Source organism: Erinaceus europaeus, chromosome 11, assembly GCF_950295315.1.
Source record: "Erinaceus europaeus chromosome 11, mEriEur2.1, whole genome shotgun sequence".
NCBI lineage: Eukaryota > Metazoa > Chordata > Mammalia > Eulipotyphla > Erinaceidae > Erinaceus > Erinaceus europaeus.
In genome coordinates this window covers 91,468,963-91,488,306 of record NC_080172.1, presented here as the reverse complement: position 1 = coordinate 91,488,306, position 19,344 = coordinate 91,468,963, and the positions used below count along the sequence as shown (strand labels likewise).

At 36.1% G+C, this 19,344-nt stretch overlaps 1 protein-coding gene across 1 annotated transcript in view; it reads left to right on the top strand.

Annotated features, from left to right (window-relative positions):
- The window catches only part of NEGR1 (neuronal growth regulator 1), a 938,974-nt gene that overhangs the window by 721,234 nt on the left and 198,396 nt on the right, over positions 1–19,344 (top strand). Inside the window, exon 6 of the mRNA XM_007530478.3 lies at positions 1,304–1,455. Within this exon, the coding sequence (XP_007530540.1) occupies positions 1,304–1,455 (152 nt within the window). The remainder of the gene's footprint in view (positions 1–1,303; positions 1,456–19,344) is intronic.

The following is a 19,344-nucleotide window of genomic DNA, read 5'->3' as shown; positions in this document are numbered from 1 at the left end:
TGGGAACATTCTAGACCTCAGTTATTTCAGGACTAGTCTTCCTCAAGTGAAGAGTAGGATGACCCAGCCTCCTTTCAGAGAGTGAGAGAGTCCTACCATGGTTGCTCTACAGTGAGGGTAAGGCCCTGGAGAGGCCCACAGGAGGTCTTATGATGATGATCCTAGTGGAAGTGAACAGTGATGGTGGAGAGAGGGATCTATTAGAAGTTTAGGCCCATTGTATCTATGTGGAATCCAAGGATTCTTTCACTAGTGACCAGGCATTGGCCTGGTATTGACCAAAAAGACCATCATTGAGTGAGCTAGTCCCTTGCCCTTTTCCAGCTTTTGTTGTCCTTTCCTTATGATGAGTTACGACTTTCTACCAGTTGTTTAAGTGTTGACTGTCATTTGTTATATCCAAACCAGTATTAGGTTTGTTGAGTCTGTATGCCAGTTCTTTTAAAAATGAGGGCTTTAGTGTTAGGAGAGATCCCACACAATAGAACTCACATTTTACCATGTGTGAGGTCTTGGATCCCCACTACATCAGAGAACCATGTAAAGGGGAAGTTTCAGGAGCAGTGGGGCAGTGTTGTGGTGTCTCTCCTTCCCTCTGTGTTTTTCTTACCTTCTATCTCATAAAAACAATAAAAAGTAGCATTCACTTGGAGTGGTGAAATCACAGAAGTAGTAAGTTCTAGTAATGTCCAAAAAAAAAAAAAAATAGAGGAGAAGAAAGAAAAAGAAATTGAGAGCCCCTACTGATAAATCTAGATAAAGTTTGCTGGATAATCAGGGTATAATGAAACAAAAATGAATACCATATTGAGGCTCAGGAATGTTAAAGGACTTTCCCAGACATTTTCCTAAAATGTGGTAACGCTAATATTCAGCTTCAAATGTTTTCCTCAGTACTACACCGCTATCTATTGCCAGGTTTGAAAGCAAATCATTTGTCAGTGGTATATGGCAGAAGTAAAGAGTACTTTTTCTTGGTATTATTGGATGAGATTCCATTACTTGGTGTGCTTAAACTTCTAACATGCCAAATAATATGTGAATAAAACATGTAGATACATAAGCTTAGTTAGCTGTATAGTGTAAATATTCCTATAGACAGTCAACAACCATACAGTCTCTCCTCCCAATAGCTATAAATATAAGGGAAATATAATTACGTCTTTATCATACTAATGCCCTAATGCCACTAATGCCACTGCAGTCAGGCTGTTTATGGGCTGTCATGACAAACCCATCTAAGATAAAAGATGAAAATAATATTTAATATACATATTTACCTTGGATTTAATTTGTATTTCAGGCTCTTCAATGGCCAACAGGGAATTATGATTCAGAATTTTAGCACAAGATCCATTCTCACTGTTACCAATGTAACACAGGAGCACTTCGGCAACTATACTTGTGTGGCTGCCAACAAGCTAGGCACAACCAATGCAAGCCTGTCTCTCAACCGTAAGTAACACAGCATTGCCATAATGCTCTCAGGGTTTCTTTACCCTTGCCCCTCCATAGAAATAATGCCTAAGACTATAAAGTATGTTGTTTTTTGAGAACTCATTCCATTTTGACACATTGCATATAGAGTATTCATTAAGAAAAAGTCTTACAGTTGATTAAAAAATTAATAAAAAAAACCTAAAAATGTCTTTTAACTGAAGTCAACTGTTGCTTTTTCCTTTGCTCTATTTTTTAAAGATGTTTATTTATATATAATTGTGCTATAGTATATGATATATATTATATATAATAACAGATTAATTTGAGCTGAATTTATTCTGTATTGTTTCTTTACATATATCTTATAGTAGCAAGAATTCCTCATGCTATAAATGAAATGAAATAGGTAAATTATGACAAATAAAATATTTATTATTATAACTATATCATAGTTATAACTATGATATAGTTACATAGTTTGAATTATAACTTATGATTTTCCTAAAATAGATGTCTATTTTAGAATTTTTTCTTTAATTTTTTTATCCTTATTTATTTATTTGATAGAGACAATCAGAAATAGAGAGGGAAAGGGGTGTTAGAGAGGGAAAGTCTGAGAGACACCTGCAGCATTGCTTCACTAAAGCTTTCTCCTCGCAGGTGGGGACTAGGAGCTCAAACCTGAGTCCTTGTGCATTTTAACATGTATGCTCAACCAGGTGTGCCACCACCTGGCCCCTATTTTAGGTTTCTAATGTCTTTTAGTCCCAAAGGACTAAAAATGGGAAAAGAAAGAAAAAATACAAGGATTAGTTAAGCGAAACCTATTCTAATATTACCTTTTACAATAGTTTTAGTACTTTGGAGAAAATGAGTTTTCAAAAACCATTATAAGCAAAAATAATTCTTACTTTAATTTTTTTAATCTTTATCTATTGGATAGAGACAACCAGAAATTGAGAGGAGGGGAAGATGGAAAGGGGAAGAGACAGAAAGACACCTAAAGCCCTGCTTCACCACTCGTGAAGCTGTCCCCCTGCAGGTGGGGACCAGGGGCTTGAACCTTGCTAAGCACTCTACCAGGTGTGCCACTGCCTGGCCCCATTAGTTCTGATTTTGAAATGTAAAATTTCTGGAAATGTCCTTCACAACAGAAAATACATTCTTTTCATTTTATATCTGATAAAGGAAAATATTATCTAGTTCACCCTATACATAAACATTTCTACTTTAAATGATTGGGAATGGAATATATATATATTGTATTGTATTGTTTGAAACATACTATAAAAACATTCATATTAACATTTTATGAACTTTTATGACTTAGGATGACTTAGTAAACTCTGATGTGGGCCGAAGTGGTGGTTAGCCTAGTACAGTATACATATTACAATGTGCAAAGACCTGTGTTCAAGTCCCTAGTCCCAACCTGTAGAGGGAAACCTTCTCTTTCTATCTCCCTCTTATCTCTTGATTTCTTTCTGCCTCCATGTAATAAATAAAATATAAAAAGTTGAAAGTAAAAACTCTAATGGTAAATGAAATACATATTTGTTATCAAAATAAACATTTGAAAATGATGTTTGATACAATTTAAAAACATCATATCAGGAGTTGGGCGGTAGTGCAGTGTGTTAAGCGAACGTGGCACAAAGCGCAAGGACCGGCAAAAGGATACTGGTTTGATCCCCCAGCTCCCCACCTGCAGGGGAGTCCCTTCACAGGTGGTGAAGCCCTTCAGGTGTCTAGCTTTCTCTCCCCCTCTCTGTCTTCCCCTCCTCTCTCCATTTCCCTTTGTCCTGTCCAACAACGATGACATAAATAATAACTACAACAATAAAACAAGGGCAACAAAAGGAAATATTTTTTAATCTTATCATTTATTATTCCAGTTTAATATTGCTTAATATTTTGGTATCCCTACTCTTTAAAAAAGGATTACTTACTATGCAATAGTCATAGTATATTTAAGTTTCTTCAATGAGAATGATTTAGTTAATACAATATTAATAACATAAACCATTGAAAATTGTAGGCATCAGTGTGAATTTCAATTTAATGTAAATATTAAGGCTTACTTAGTATGTTATTAATATTTAAAATGACTTAAATATGCAAGAACTGAAAGAAGAAACAAAGTAAATAGATGAAGAAAGAAAATTTTAAAGCTTAATAACATTAACTTTTGCTATTTAACTTTCTAAATCATATTCTAATTTTAAAAACTGAAGCATTAATGAATACAACAAATTAAGAACAAATGTCACTTATCTGCTTGTTTTTACTCTGACAACCCTAGCAAAATCATCTGGAAATAATGTACTACTAGAAAAAAAAAACTTCTAAATTTGGCATCTTTAGAATGGACTCTAATTATATGTTTTTTTTCCATTGGCTTCCTGATTGTAGAGATGCTACAAATACTAATGCATTTGATTAATTTACTATTAAAGACATAACAAACAAATTGTATGTGTAATTATAGGCACAGATCTGGGAGTTTGAAAAACGTATAAAATTCAATATTTTGTATAACCTTATCTGAAGATGTTTTAACTTTTTTCATATATTTTTATATTTCATTAGATTATAAATATGTTGAGTTTACAGGACCAACATTTGACTATTTTATCTCCTATATCACTAAGCACAGTGCCTACTATTAGTAAATAATTAATAAATCTTAGTGAATAAATGCTTTAGTGAGACATTGAGTGGGTAATTGAGTGATCTGGGAGTTAGCTTTATTTGTAATCTTAGAGATGCACAACAATGCAACTGTGATTACAAATAACATTACTGTTACTTTACTATGGGCTAGATTCTATTTTTTATATGAATTTGTTCAGACATTTCTCATTCTAATACAAGAAGGTAAATATGTATTTTCCCCACTCTCTCAGATACATGAGGAAACTTAATAAGAGAGATAGAACAAAATCTTAAATCTTGAAATATGTTTTAGAGCTTATGCTTCCTATTTCAGTATTTCACTATCTCTCGCAATGAATACAAAGCCAGCAATACAGTAAGAAAGATTTACCATTTGCAATGTGTTCTTCAAAAGACAAACCTCTGAACACTGTAGATTTTAATGACTTTTCTTGTGATTTTTTATCAACTTTACTTTAATGATTTACAGTGTTATTGCTCAATATATAAAAGATTTTTAAAAAATAAATGTTAGATATAAACAACATAACATGAGCCAGATATCAAACTTAAGTATATGAGATATGAGCGAGGTTAACGTTTGACTGAAACTTACATAAGACAGAGACTGAAGTATATTTTATTTTTTGTCTTACATTTTTTCAATTCATCTTTGAAGTGTTACTGATTTATAGTACAGTTGTTGACACATGGGCACAATTTCTTATGACCCTTTGTAGGTATCTGCAAAACACCCTAACCTCCAACTTAGTTCTTTATCTACGATCATGTATCACCCTAAAACCTTCTAAACTCCCTCCAGCTCTATTTCCCCCCTTAGTCCTCTGCTTTGTTTCAATATAATGTACCCAATAACCCTACTTTTATTTTGTATTTTCTCTTTTCTTTCCTTGTTTCTTAAGTTATACTCTACTCTTGTTTTGTAATAACCTACATTTTTTATATCACTGAAAGTATAAAAGCTAAAATTCAGAACTTTGTTATAACTAAATCCATCTAAAACAAAGAGATAGTGTTTGTATGAGAGTGTGAGTGTATGTATTTCACATAAAAGGAGTTAAGAGGACCTCGGTTGGAAGTCAGTCTTCCAATGTATCACTTGTATCCAACTTTGAGTAAGTCATTTAAATGCCCAAAACTTGGTTAGTTCATTTATAAAATGAAGGCACTTTACTTTATTAGGGTTAAGATGGTAAGTATTCCTCATAAGTCAGGGAGAAAGCATGCAAATTAAAAATTATGTCCCAGTTCTAACTCATATCATAACTTTATCCCTTGTTTATTACATGAAACAGGTGTTGTGACACTAATTTCAGGTTAATTATAATATGATGTCAATAACTTAAAATTCAGGCACTGGGGAGATTTAAAAGAGTAAAGGGCTGTGTTCTATTTTGAGGCTAAAATGATTCACTCAATAAGCAACATTCACATACACACACACACACACACACACACACACACACACACACACACACACACACACACACTTTGCTTGCCTTCAATGTACAAAGCATAGTACTGGAAGCTGGGGAGAAAAGAAATAATATAACTGGGAACCCTGTTGTCAAAATAATTTTCAGAATCAGAGAGATTGCTCATTGGGTTAGGTATGTGTCTAGCTTATGACTGAGCTTCAAATTCTGGTGTGATATGGGAAGTGCGATGGCACTAAGAGAACAGAAATTCAAGTAATAATAACATTGAGGAGTAAACCAAAGAATAGAAGCATTTTATAGAAACATGTGACTTTGATATGGATGTGATCCCAGAGGAGGACCTGAGCTACAGAAGCTGTAAAAGTTTGAGAATAGGGGTATGCCCATTTGCAAGGGGGAGGGAAGCTTCATGAATGGTGGAGCAGTACTACAGGTATCTTTCTCTCTCTCTCTCTCTCTCTCTCTCTCTCTCTCTCTCTCTCTCTCTCTCTCTTTCTCTCTCCCTCCCCATCTACCTCTCCCCTCCCTTTGTCTCTTACTCTCTATAAAAAGAAAAATGGCCACTGGAAACAGGGGAGTCATGCAGGCACTGAGCCTTAGCAATAGCTCTGGTAACTAAAGAAAAAAAAAAAGAAAAGAAAAAGTTATTAGTGATCTAATAATGTTCTTGGATTCCAGAGAAAAAAGGATGGGTCTAATTTCGCAAGAAGTCAGTTTAACGCCCCATGCCCTTTCATGAGCTGTTGAGTTCATCTGTAGTTGCAAAAGGAACTTTACTGTGATACATTAGCAATTTTACCAGTAGAATTATATCAGATAAAAAGCATGCTTTTTCTCAATAAGTGGAAAGCAAAACATATGGTAGATATTATATAGGAAAGTCAGGGTGTAACAAATTCCTATAAATTATCTGTCTATAATTTTTTTTTTACTAATGCGGCATTTCACTATACTACTATATAAATATCAATTGTGAGTCACCATAAATTGTATATAATGCATTAACTTCATACTAAAACATCTATTTTTTTACTAGTGGACTCATTTTACTCAACTCTTTTTTTTTTAATTTCTTTACTGGGGAATTAATGCTTTACATTTGACAGTAAATACAATAATTTGTACATGCATAACATTTCCCAGTTTTCCAAATAACAACATCCACTATTTACTCAACTTTTAAATATATTTTCACCAAAAATCTCTCTGTGTATGTATGTTCATATTATTGCAGATTGATCTTATGAAAAATGCTTTAATAAAATTAATTTTAAAAAGATAGCATGCCTATGTTGTAGGAAAGAATATTTAGTAAAAACCCTGGGACTCAGAATTATTTGGGGAATTTTTAAATTATTTTTCAACTGCATTTTTTGCTTAATGAATATGAATAGGTGAAATAAATAATTCTTCCAAGTTTTCTCCTTAAAGAATATGAACTGAGTGGTGCCATTCTGCCATCTATGGGTTCAATTCATCAAATATTCATTGTGTCATTTGATTAATAATTTTATAATTAGCAAAAGTCATTTGTACAATTAAATCATTTATAAGTGCTTCATTTCTAATTTTCATAAGTACTTACATACTTATTATAAGCTACATTATCAAAAGATTCACCATCTAAGGGGATATAAGAAAATTGGGAAATTATAATTAGAGGGAAGAAATTTGGCTACATAAACAAAGCACTTAAAATTCATACTACTTTGACTTACTACAAGTCTTCTCCAGAGACCTAATATATTGAAAACACTTGGGACAGTATTTAATAGAATCAAATAGAAGACAATACTGCTGTAATGTATATGGGTTACTCTCTACTTAGTGTTTCCAAAAGAATGGTGTTATAAGCCCTACAAATGCTATGAAGACTGTGTGTGTGTGTGTGTGTGTGTGTGTGTGTGTCACATATAGGGAGTCAGGCGGTAGCACAGTGGATTAAGCGCACGTGGCGCAAAGCGCAAGGACCAGAGTAAGGATTCCGGTTCAAGTCCCCCTCCCCATACCCACCTGCAGGGGAGTCGCTTCACAGGCAGTGAAGCAGGTCTGCAGGTGTCTTTCTCTCCCCCTCTTCTGTCTTCCCCTCCTCTCTCCATTTCTCTCTGTCCTATCCAACAACGATGACATCAATAACAACAACAATAATAACTACGACAAGAATAAAAAAAAAAGAGCAATAAAAGGGAAAATAAATATATAAATATAATTTTTTTAAAAAAAGAAATATTACATATAAATTTTTGAAGGACCCACCAAAACTGTCACTTCCCTGCTTTAGCAAGCCTGTAGAGACAATTATTGTAGAGACAATATTGTAGACATTACTGTAGAGACAATAATGAAATTCCTTAATGCTTTATAAATCAGTGCTACTTAATTTTCTGAAAATTTTCTGCTCATGTTAGAGAATATTTCTTCCCAGTCTACAAATGTGGTGGGCTCTTCTTCAAAAGTTTTAGTCAGTACCTAATATTCAAATGTAATAATTGAGAATGTGGGTAGCATAAGTGGTTTGCCCTGTTTAGATCTTACTGTTTTGTTGAATACTGATCCAGCTGAACTTTTGCAAGCTTTCTACTTGCTTCAAATGTTCCCACCTGCCAGTAAAGCAATTATACGTGACCCTCTTGCTTTTGCTTATTAAAACGAACCCTGATTGCATGTGAAAAGTGATACTACAAGTCTGAATGATTTATATTTTAGGTTGAAATTGATCTCCCCTCCTGAAACTTAAAAAAAAAAGATAGGATTTTCATTTTGGCTGAAAAAAAATACAGTAATAAATTTAGATCTGATGATTACTGGAGACAGATTGCTATGTGAGGCAATTCACTTTATGTTAATAGGAGGCCTTTCCTGGATATCCAAGTAAAATACACTTGAGAAAAAAAGGGGGGTGGTTTTATAGGTAGCTTTTGATGTAACTAAGTAGGATGACAATTAATTAAACAGAACACACAGACATAAACATCGTGGAAATAAAGGATATCTACAGATTTGTTGGAATGGAGTGTGACTGAAGCAAGAGGTTGTTTTCCTCCTCAACTGATATCTAGAAACTGTGTATATTCTCTAATAGCTAGATAAAAGTATGTGCTTTGCTGCCACGCCTGAGATAAAATCCAATAGGTTGAAGCAGTTACTGCAATTGTTGAAACCTTTTATGTTCCAGTTCATCAGCTGTTCACCCAATAGTGGTAGCCAAGCACAAATGTTAACAAGGCTTCATTTCTACATCAATGAGCAGATCTTAAAACTAGAGGAAGTCTCAGATTTTAACTAGTCAAACTTTCAAGCAAAAATTTCTTTTTTAGTGCAAGTAATCTAGACACAAACCCTAGTAGATAGATTTGGATTTAGTAACCTCCGAAATCTTTTTTTTTTTTTTTTGCCCCTCACAATTGTGCCGTGTATCATGTGATAGGCCTTTTGGACATGGGATATAAGAAATTCATAGTTTTAGCAAAATAAGTTTTGAAAACACTGGTTCAAAACTAAAATTTTCACATGAGGTATGAGGGAATTTGAACACAAAAGTGTTGATTCATAGCTCAGTATTAATAATATATTGTCACAACACATTTTACTTAACTGTTCCTATCCTTATTTCAGTGTTCTTATCAATACACAGACCACTCACTAAAAACTTTGGAACTGAGTAGATCTAAGTTTTAGCACAACCTTGAATGTTGGATACTGGAAAGTTCTTTTAACTTTTAACCTCAATTATCTCACATATAATATAGGAAAAATAAACAATATTGTCCATAGTTCTGAATATGAAACAGAAAAATATAGTGCATAATTCAAAGCAAGTATTCATTAAAGATTAATTTCCTTTAGTCCCCTCTCTGTATCATCCAAATGGGAAAGGCAAACAAAAGGAAGCTCAAACCTACCTAAATTCAAAAACTGTATAACTTTATCTCACTGAATATTTTAGAAGAACCCGTGCTCCTTGCTTCATTTATTAATTAACTTTTAAAATATTTATTTATTTCCCCTTTTGTTGCCCATGTTGATTTTTATTGTTGTAGTTACTATTGTTGTTGTTATTGATGTCATTGTTGTTAGATAAGACAGAGAGAAATGGAGAGAGAAGGGAAAGACAGAGAGGGGAAGAGAAAGATAGATACCTGCAGACCTGCTTTACCGCTTGTGAAGCAACACCCTTGCAAGTGGGGAGCCGGGGTTCAAACCGTGATCCTTATGCCATATTAACTAACTTTTGCAAATCACTATGATACTGTGTTTTTATTGTGTTGTTTTCTCCGGGCTATGTTGTTTTCGCCGGGCTGGCTTCACGGGCGGGTAACAGACGACCAGGGACTCATGGTTGAGCTGTAGGCAGTATCTCTTTATTCATGCAGGACACAGCACAATCTAAGACGAGCTAAGCTAAACTCAAGTACCCTAAAACTCACAATGCTGTCTTTATATATACTTGCCAAGTAGGGTGGAAACAGGATGTGACATAGAGAGGGTGGAGAGAAAAGTGACTGGTGAAAATCAGAGTGTGACAAGGAGGGGGCAGAGCAGGCAAGAATCCTTGGGTTATGTAAATAGAATAGTGTTAAGCAGGGGGTATTTAAACCAAATGAAACAGAAGGAGTCTCATGCATACCAACATTATTGGAACTATTAATTAAATCAGCCATGCACATATGCCTTCACTTGTAGTGATGCAGGAAAAAAAAAGTGGTCAGGTTGATAGAGAAAGTTGTTTAAGATTAATTACTCTACTAATATGTTTCTCAGGTTAAGAGGAAATTTGAAAATTGCTTCCTTAAGCTACTAACACTGCCTGTGTATCTTCAGACCTGACAGAGGGCCCATAAATGCTAAAGGGAGAAGGAAGCTTTGATATTTGCTGCTGTTACTGACCAGCCTTTTGAAATGTGTGAGGATTGTGGGAATTAGGTAGCAAAAAGATAGAGAAAAATCAAAAGGGGTTTCAAATGTAAGCACAAAATGTTACTAGGAAACTTTGCCCAAGAGTGGTAGAATGTAGGCTTAGGACTTTACTTTAATACTTGGAGAAGTATTGAAGTAAAGCATTTATATCTCTAGTCTTAGTTTTCTCATCTACAAAATGAGGACAATAGAAAAATTAATCTCCAAGTTATTCTTTTTGCTATAGTGCTTTAATTTTCTAAGAAATCTATATGTGTTTTAAAGTACCATTTTTGTATTGACTGTTATTAGAAACAATTATACTTACTTCTTAAGAGAGTAGAAATGCTGCCAATATTTTGCATTCTGTACATTTTTATCACTGAACTCAAAATTATTTTTTATTGACAGAAAAATTGTATTTTAATGTGTTTTCCTCTGTGGTGAGTTTCCATAAAGTTTAGCTCAATAGCACTGCTGGCCTAATCATTTTGTCTTCTCTACAAAGAATTTTACTCTCCAGGGAAATTTCCTTTATGTTCACAATTTCAATTCTGTTGGCCAATAAAGTGTGAAAAGGCACTAGAATAGGCCTAGCTTTATATTTCACAAAACTCTAACCTTATAACAAATTAGGCCACATGACCCTGTTTATATTGGAGTTATAGCTACTAATACATTGTAAGAAATGAAAACACGCCAACAGTTCTACTCTGAAGAGGACCACCAGAGCTGGCAAAACAGCTCACTTAGGTAGTGTGCTGCTTTCCATGTGCATGGTCCAGGTTGAAATTTGGCATTTACCACACTGGAGGAAGACTTGGTCTCTCTCTCTCTCTCTCTCTCTCTCTCTCTCTCTCTCTTTTTCTCTCTCTGTCTATGTCTCTCTCTCTCTCTGCTTCTGTCTCCATTAAAAAAGAAAAGAGGAGAAGGAAGAAAGGGAGAAGAAAGAAAAGCTGTGTGTGTGTGTGTGTGTGTGTGTGTGTGTGTGTGTGTGTGTGTGTGTGCAAGAGACTGAGAGAGAAACAGAAAGTAAATGACTAGCCTTTACTTTTAATGGTGACTATCCAAGCCTTTCCTTGTCATAGCAAGTTGGAGACCTTATAAGAGAACTCTTCCCATCATTTCTTAGTCTCTTAGTCAAGACTTACCCAGCAATGTAGTTTTCCATGTACCTAATCAAATTGGAAACATTACCTAATGTTTAAGCACTGAATAAGGCATCAGAGTCCCACACTTTCACTTTGTTATAATTTAACTTTATGAAAAATGAAAATGTGACACACCTGGCAGAGAGTGCATGTTACCATGTACCAGTGCCGTGGTTCAACCCCCCAACCCCCGGTCACCACCAGCAGGCTTCATGAACAGTGGAACAATGCTACAGGTGTCTCTCTTTCTCTTCCTCACCCTACCTCCCCCTTCTTTCTCAATTTCTCCCTGTCTTTATCAAAAATAAATAAGTTAATTTTAAATAAATAAGAAGTGGCCCCTTATAAGACCCAGTGATATTGTTATGAATCAAATTAGTATGAAATGATAAGGTCTGTCATTATTAAGCTTCTTTTTCTCTTCATGCAGTTTGAAGCATAATAGGTTACAACTCCAAAAGAAAAACTAGAGTTGGATTTTTCCTCGATTTGATGTTCCAGATAAAAGAAAACAGAGAGAGAATTAACTGTGAAATCAATGGTACTTCAACAGGTCACAATTCCTCTATAGTGCTGTAAATTCCACTTTAGTGGCTATAAAACGGCTGGGGATGAGACTGAAACTGGCATGTCCTCATTGAATGTGTCTATTCAGCATGGTCTGAATTCCCTTTCTTATAAATACAACTCAATTGAAATTTCTCTCCAGAGATATCAATTAGGTCTCAGCCCAGTATATACTTAAGTAAGATTTGAATAAATTGGGCAAGATTTGCTTGCACAGAAACATTCCTAACATATTTTACCTAATCTATTGTCAGACATGGATAGTAGGTGGCATTTTTCCAAGTTTACACTTTTTATAGGCTTTCTCCCTCCACATCTCTAAGGTAAAGAAATAACTTGAGTCATCCGGTTATAAAATGAGATGTTATACAGTCAGATGCTCTTAAATTTTCTTTGATTGTTTAACCCAGTCCAACTAGTGTACACATGAGGCAGACTAATTAGTGAGGCAGATGATAATTCTGTCTAACAGTCTCTAATGTCACCACACAGACCACTGGAAAGAATCATGGTGGTCTGGGAGGTGGCACAGTGGCTAGGCACTGGCCTCTCAAGCATGAGGTCCTGAGTTCAATTCCAAGCAGCACATGTCTGATTCTTTCTTTCTCTCTCCTATCTTTCTCATTAATAAATAAATACAATATTTTTTAAAGTAATCATGAATTTACCAAAATACTTTGTAAGACAAAATGGAGCTTTATAGTTACCCAAGATTGTCTGGATTAATGAACTATATTTTAAGAATCAGTGGTCATACCCTTAAGAAACTTTCTCACTATACAACTGTGAAAAAATTAAAACTCTACTCATGTAGAATCAACTCTATGTTGAATCATAGATTCTCATCTTCTATTTATCTTTTTCTTCCTGAATCATTTCCTCTTCTTTTCTCCTTTTTTGTCTCATTTTTGTAATTCTGGACTAAAATCATCACCAAAAAGTATAGGTGGATGCTTCTCCACTTGAGCATGTTGTTTTAGGAATAAAACCAATTTCTGGCACTATCAGGCCACCCCATCACCTGGGGCCCTACTCAGGGAGTCCTAAAATTCTCACACAGACATGATGGGCCTAGACCTCAAATAGATCTCTCTGTCCATTTTCACTGTTCATCTCCATCAGGAAAAACACAATAGACCCCTTTGTGGGCCCCCATAGGACCTTGCCCTCAATGTGGATCAACAACAGTAGAGAATGTTCCATTCTCCAAAGGGAGACTGGATAAAATACTCTATGTTCCACGTGATGAAGATGGGTCCTGAAATTGGGAGAGCTTGGAACGTTCCTACTCATGACCACAGAATGTGATGAGTTCAAACTTATAGGGTGCAGAGGTTACATAGGCTTCTAAGCTGAATATGGGCCCCAGATCAAATTGATGGGGCTTACAGTCAACAATATTTATATACTTTCCCCACATTTGAGAATGACCCTCTTCCCTGATTCAGTCTTCCAGCCCCTTTTCCCAGCCAGGACATCATCTCCCTAGACAATAACTTGGGTCCACCTGCATATCAGATGTCATATAGTCATGGGCCCTTTGGAATGTAACTAAAATAGGCCTACTAACTATCTTCAAAATGGAGACCTCAAATCTTCATCTGTACTATTCCAACCTTCAGGTTCATGATTAGTCAACAATTTGTTTGGTTTTATATGTTATGTCTTTTTTCAGCCACCAGATGCTAACATGATACCAATCAAACCTCCCTGTGCAAACAGCCCCACCAATGTCTCCTGGAACCCCGCTTCCCCAGAGTCCTGCCCCACTAGGGAAAAAGAGAGACAGGCTGGGAGTATGGATCGACCTGTCAATGCCCATGTTCAGCAGGGAAGCAATTACAGAATCCAAACCTCCCACCTCCTGCTCCCCATAATGATCCTGAGTCCATACTCCCAGAGGGATAAAAAATAGGAACATTATCAGGAGAGGGGGTGGGATATGGAGTTCTGGTGGTGGGAATTTTGTGGAGTTGAACCCTTCTTATCCTATGGTTTTTGGCAGTGTTTCCTTTTTATAAATAACAATTTAAAAAAGAAACAATTTCTGAATAAGCAAGCTCAAAATTTCTTTTGAAAACTTTATCACTGAAAATGTAAATATGTAAATATTTAGCTTACCCAAAATTAATTTAAGTTATAGCCTAAGGGCCAACCTTTGACCAAGGTAACATTCATACTTGTATTGATTCTGCTTGAAATTGAACTACCCAGGCAATTCTGTCCACTTTCAGCTTTAGCCCCAGAGTGTAAATAGCCAATTTGGGAAGCAACTTGGTTGTGCTTTAAATTCACAGCAAAACATATTCATGTGTTCCTAAGGAAAAGCAAGCATACTTTAAAAATATATATTCCCTTAGTCACATAATTGACTGCCTAAAAGACATGTAGCCTTTTTGCATTTGTATTCGTTTTGATTTAAGAGAAATGCACTTTTCCCAAAGAATTTTCTGGATTTGAAGAAATGAGTTCTATTCCTTCAAGATGTATACTGATATTTAGAAGAAACAGAAATTAATAAAGATAATAAAGGAGAATAATATTGGTTATTAGATAAATATAAATGTTAAAACACTTTCAATTTAACTGTTATAGAAAAAAAAAAAGAGTCAGGCAGTAGCGCAGTGGGTTAAGCGCATGTGGCACAAAGCAAAGGGACCGGTGTAAGGATCCCGGTTCGAGCCCCTGGCTCCCCACCTGCAAGGGGAGTCACTTCACAGGTGTTGAAGCAGGTCTGCAGGTGTCTGTCTTTCTCACCACCACCCCCCCCCGTCTTCCCCTCCTCTCTCCATTTCTCTCTGTCCTATCCAACGATGATGACAGTAATAACTACAACAATAAAACAACAAGGGCAACAAAAGGGAATAAATATATAAATAAATATTTTTTTAAAAGAAACAGAAAATAAAACGTATTGCTGTGATTGGAAGCAAATGAACTTTCCATACATTGCCATAGAATTATAATTTATTACTTTACCTCTCTTTCTTTCTTATTAAAATATTTTATAAATTAAATACAAGGTACATTATAAATATTCTTCTATGGTTATGGCATACAAGACTTTGTAATGTATTACTTTTGCTTCCTTTCTTTCATTTTTCATTCTCTTTCAAAGTACCATGGCTGTACACATGCATAATTCCATTGCTCCTCGGTCTACTTTTGTATTTTTTATATTTCAAAGAGAGAAAGAGAGAGAAGAAATAGAGTAAGAGATACTACCGCAATACTCCACCATCTATGAGGTTTTTCCTGGTGCCTCATTTCTCCTAAGTTGTGTCTGGATTTGAACCTTGGGTCATGCACATAGTATGGCATTTCAGTCTTCCTCATTGTATCTATAATTTCCTTAACTTTATTATGAGGTAATAATGACCTGGTTTAATTTCTGTAGTTCACATGGTAAGCCCTGAAACAACTGGGATTTTAAAAAAATATTTATTTATTCCCTTTCATTGCCTATTGTAAATTAACTTAAAAAGAGGTATGGGGGTTGGGGCTGCTTGTGGTGCATATAGAATTCACAGCGGGAGCTGGGAACTAGTTTAATCAATACAAGGTTTATTAGGGTGAAACAGGTAAAAGGCAAAATAAGCAATTATCATCAAGTATAAGCATACACTAGGTCTATAAAGTCTGAATATGGTTATCAAAGTTTAGTCCCGTGAGATAAACAATTATAAGCTTTAGTAAAGGTTGCTCATGGCTGTAGAGGGGTCTAAAAGTTTACTGGCTAGCAGAGTCACACGTGCTCAATTCCCAGGAGAAGTAGTCATGGCAGATGGATGCCTGGGCACCTCCGCTGAAAGACATCTGATCAGGAGAAGAAGCCGCAGCCAAAGAGCCCCAGAGTTCCGGCTGGCTGTCCTTTTAAGTGTATTCAGCCTACCCACAATGCTTTGCACACCAGCAGTCTGGATTCACCTACAGTCCACCATGCTCCTGTGTAGATCACTGCATACTCTGTCAGCCTTCTGTCGCCAAAGCTGACGTCACTACTGTGTCAGGGCATATAGCATCACCACAGTTGCCCTTGTTGTTTTATTGTTGTAGTTATTACTGTGTCGTTGTTGGTGAATAGACCAGAGAGAAGTGGAGAGAGAAGGGGAAAACAGAGAGGGGGAGAGAAAAATAGACACCTGCAGACTTGCTTCACCGCTTGCAAAGCGACCGGGATTCTTAAGCCATTCCTTGTGCTTTGCGCCACGTGCGCTTAACCTGCTGCACTACAGCCTGACTCCCAACAACTGGGATTTTATTCTACCTCTCTGATAATCTCGTACATACCTAATTTTCCACACATGCACATAGCATTTCTTCTTTTTTAATGTTTTATTTTTATTATTAATCTAATATTGATCTATAAGATTATATGGGGTACAATAGTAATAGGGATATATAGTTCCCACCACCAGCCTTGTGTGTCCCATTCTCTCCACTGGAAACTTCCCTGTTGTTTAACCCTCTGGGAGTATGGACCCCTTTTGGGGTGCAGAAGGTGGGAGTTCTGGCTTCTGTAATTGTGTCTCCATTGGACATGGAAACTGTAGATTGATCCAGACCTCCAGCCTATTTGTATCTTTCATTAGTGAGGTAGGATTCTGGAGAGGCATGATTTGTGGACATACTGGTGAGGTTATCTTCCCAAAGAAGTCAGGATGGGATCTGTAGTATCTGGGAATTGGTGGGTTAAAAGCAGTAAAATAGACCCACCCTATTAGGGAAAGAGAGAGGCAGACTGGGAGTACGGATCGACCAGTCAGCGCCCATATTCAGCGGGGAAGCAATTACAGAAGCCAGACCTTCTACCTTCTGCAACCCACAACGACATTGGGTCCATGCTCCCAGAGGGATAGAGAATGGGAAAGCTATTGAGGAGGGGATGGGATATGGAGATAGGGTGGCGGGAATTGTGTGGAATTATACCCCCCATCCTATGATTTTTGTTAATATCTCCTTTCTTAAATAAATAAAAGAAAACAGGTCAAAGTATTTAATAAGCAGGGAGCATAAAGTAGAAATAGAACAGATTAAAGTAGGGACTTTAGGGTAGAAGGAAGCTAGGAAGTCTATTTTAGGAATGTTCCTAGGAACCTGTGTCATAGTAACCTTTGCTTTAGCTTGATAGCTATCATGAAGGTGAACCAGAAATATTGTCTGGGAAGATAGTGTAAGAGTTAAGAGTAGAACTAGGAAGCAGGTCTAGGGCAGAGAGTTTCTAGCAAACTTGAAAAGATATATAAATCCAATTAACTGCTTACCACAATGATCTAACCCAGGGCCCATATCCATTCATATTTAGCACAGGAGCCTATGTAACCTCTGAATCCCTGTCAGACAGCTCACAGTCCATAGTCACAGATGGGACCATTGTAGGCTGTGTTCATTTGAGAGGTAGTCTTCCTGGAGTGGCAGGGTGAGATGATCCAACCTCCCATCGGATAGTGGGGAAGTCCCTACCATTGCTACTTTATAGTGAGTGCATGGTCCTGAAGAACATTGATAGTAGAGAGAAGGACCCATCAGAGGTCTAGGCCCCATTATACATGGCATAATCCAAGGATTCCCTGTCTAGAACCCTGGTCATGATGGGGTAGCCTGATAGTGGCTAAAGAGGCCATCATTTCTTGCCCTCATCCAGCTTTTGTGGTTACTTCTTTATCTGACAATCAGGCTTTCTCCTATTTGTTAAAATGTTGAGTGTCCTTTGTTATACCCAAACCAATATTAGTTTTATGGGATCTGAACTCAAGTTAGGGAGAAAATAGTCCTAAAATTCTAGTGAGGTCTCAGTTAGCCTAAAGTTTTTCTACTTTTACTTGTTTTATGATTCTAACAAAGGTTGTCATAGGAATCATAATTGTCCTTTACTTATTATATAGTTTTTGCTTGTATAGTGTACCTTCTGAAGCATATTAAGGGGTAAAAATAATGCTGATGCTCTGTCAGAAGAGATTACAAAGATAGAAGAATATTCTGACTTCCTTCTGTTTGTATACTTAGTTGAGTAGATGGAGTGAGGGAAGTGAAATGAGGGGTGGGAGAGGAGGGTCTTTAGGCCTAAGTAAGAAATATATGCTTAGAGAATTTATGATGCCTTCTTTAAGATATTCTATTACTAGAATTCCAGGCTTATTAGTTATAAATATTTTTCATTGAAATTTCATTTCATATTATTGACTAACTGTACTAAGAAAATTAAAAATAACAACAGAAATACAGTAGTTCAGTCTGATTCTGTAGAAATCAGTTTTCTAGTTGAATTTGTTTAAAGCCCCTCCCTTTTCCCCACCAAGAATAATTTAAGTAAATATGAACATCTTCTTTCTGGACAGTTAGATATTTTTGTAGCTAGAAAGAATTGAGTAGGATGCTCTGAAATATTCTCCTGCTCTCAGAACTTACCAGAAGCCCAGGGTCCATTATTTTCCATCTCCAGATATGCTTTAGGTATAAATCTAATCTTGGAGGGCTATTAAGCACTTATACTCGGATGTAATTACACCTTGTTTGTGGATATATGTACACATAGATCTAGTACCCTAGGTCCTAGCCTGTAGCTGGTATCTAAAACTGTGTTAGAAAACATATCATCTGGGATGGACGTAGGAAGTCACATATGTTAGGAAATAACTCACCAGAGATCTTTGACATCTCAGGCTTGGCATCTCTGGAGATAATCTGCAATAATGAGTCAGTACAACATAACATGGTATGGTGGCACTGGTAGCCCTAATTTAGTTGACATCAGCAGAAGCAGTATAACAGGATAAGTTATCAGAGAGGAAAAAGCATCAAGAAATACGAGCACAGGTTCCAGGACTAGGAGAAATATGAATTGATCTATATTCCACATGAGTGAAACCATTCTGTAGTTATCCTTTACCTCCTTACTTACTTCACTAAGCATAATCTTTTCCAATTCCATCCATTTTATCCCAAAGGACATGATATCAGCCTTCTTATTGCTGAGTAGGACTCCTTTGAGTACATGCCCCAGACTTTTTTTTATGCAGGCATCTATTAAAGGGTATTTTGGTTGCTTCTATATTTTGGCTATTGTGAGTAATATAGATATGAACATGGCAGTGAATATATCCCTTCAAAATAGTATTATTTTGTTTTTTTAATAAATGCTTAGGGTGGAATTGCTACATGATAATAAGGTATTG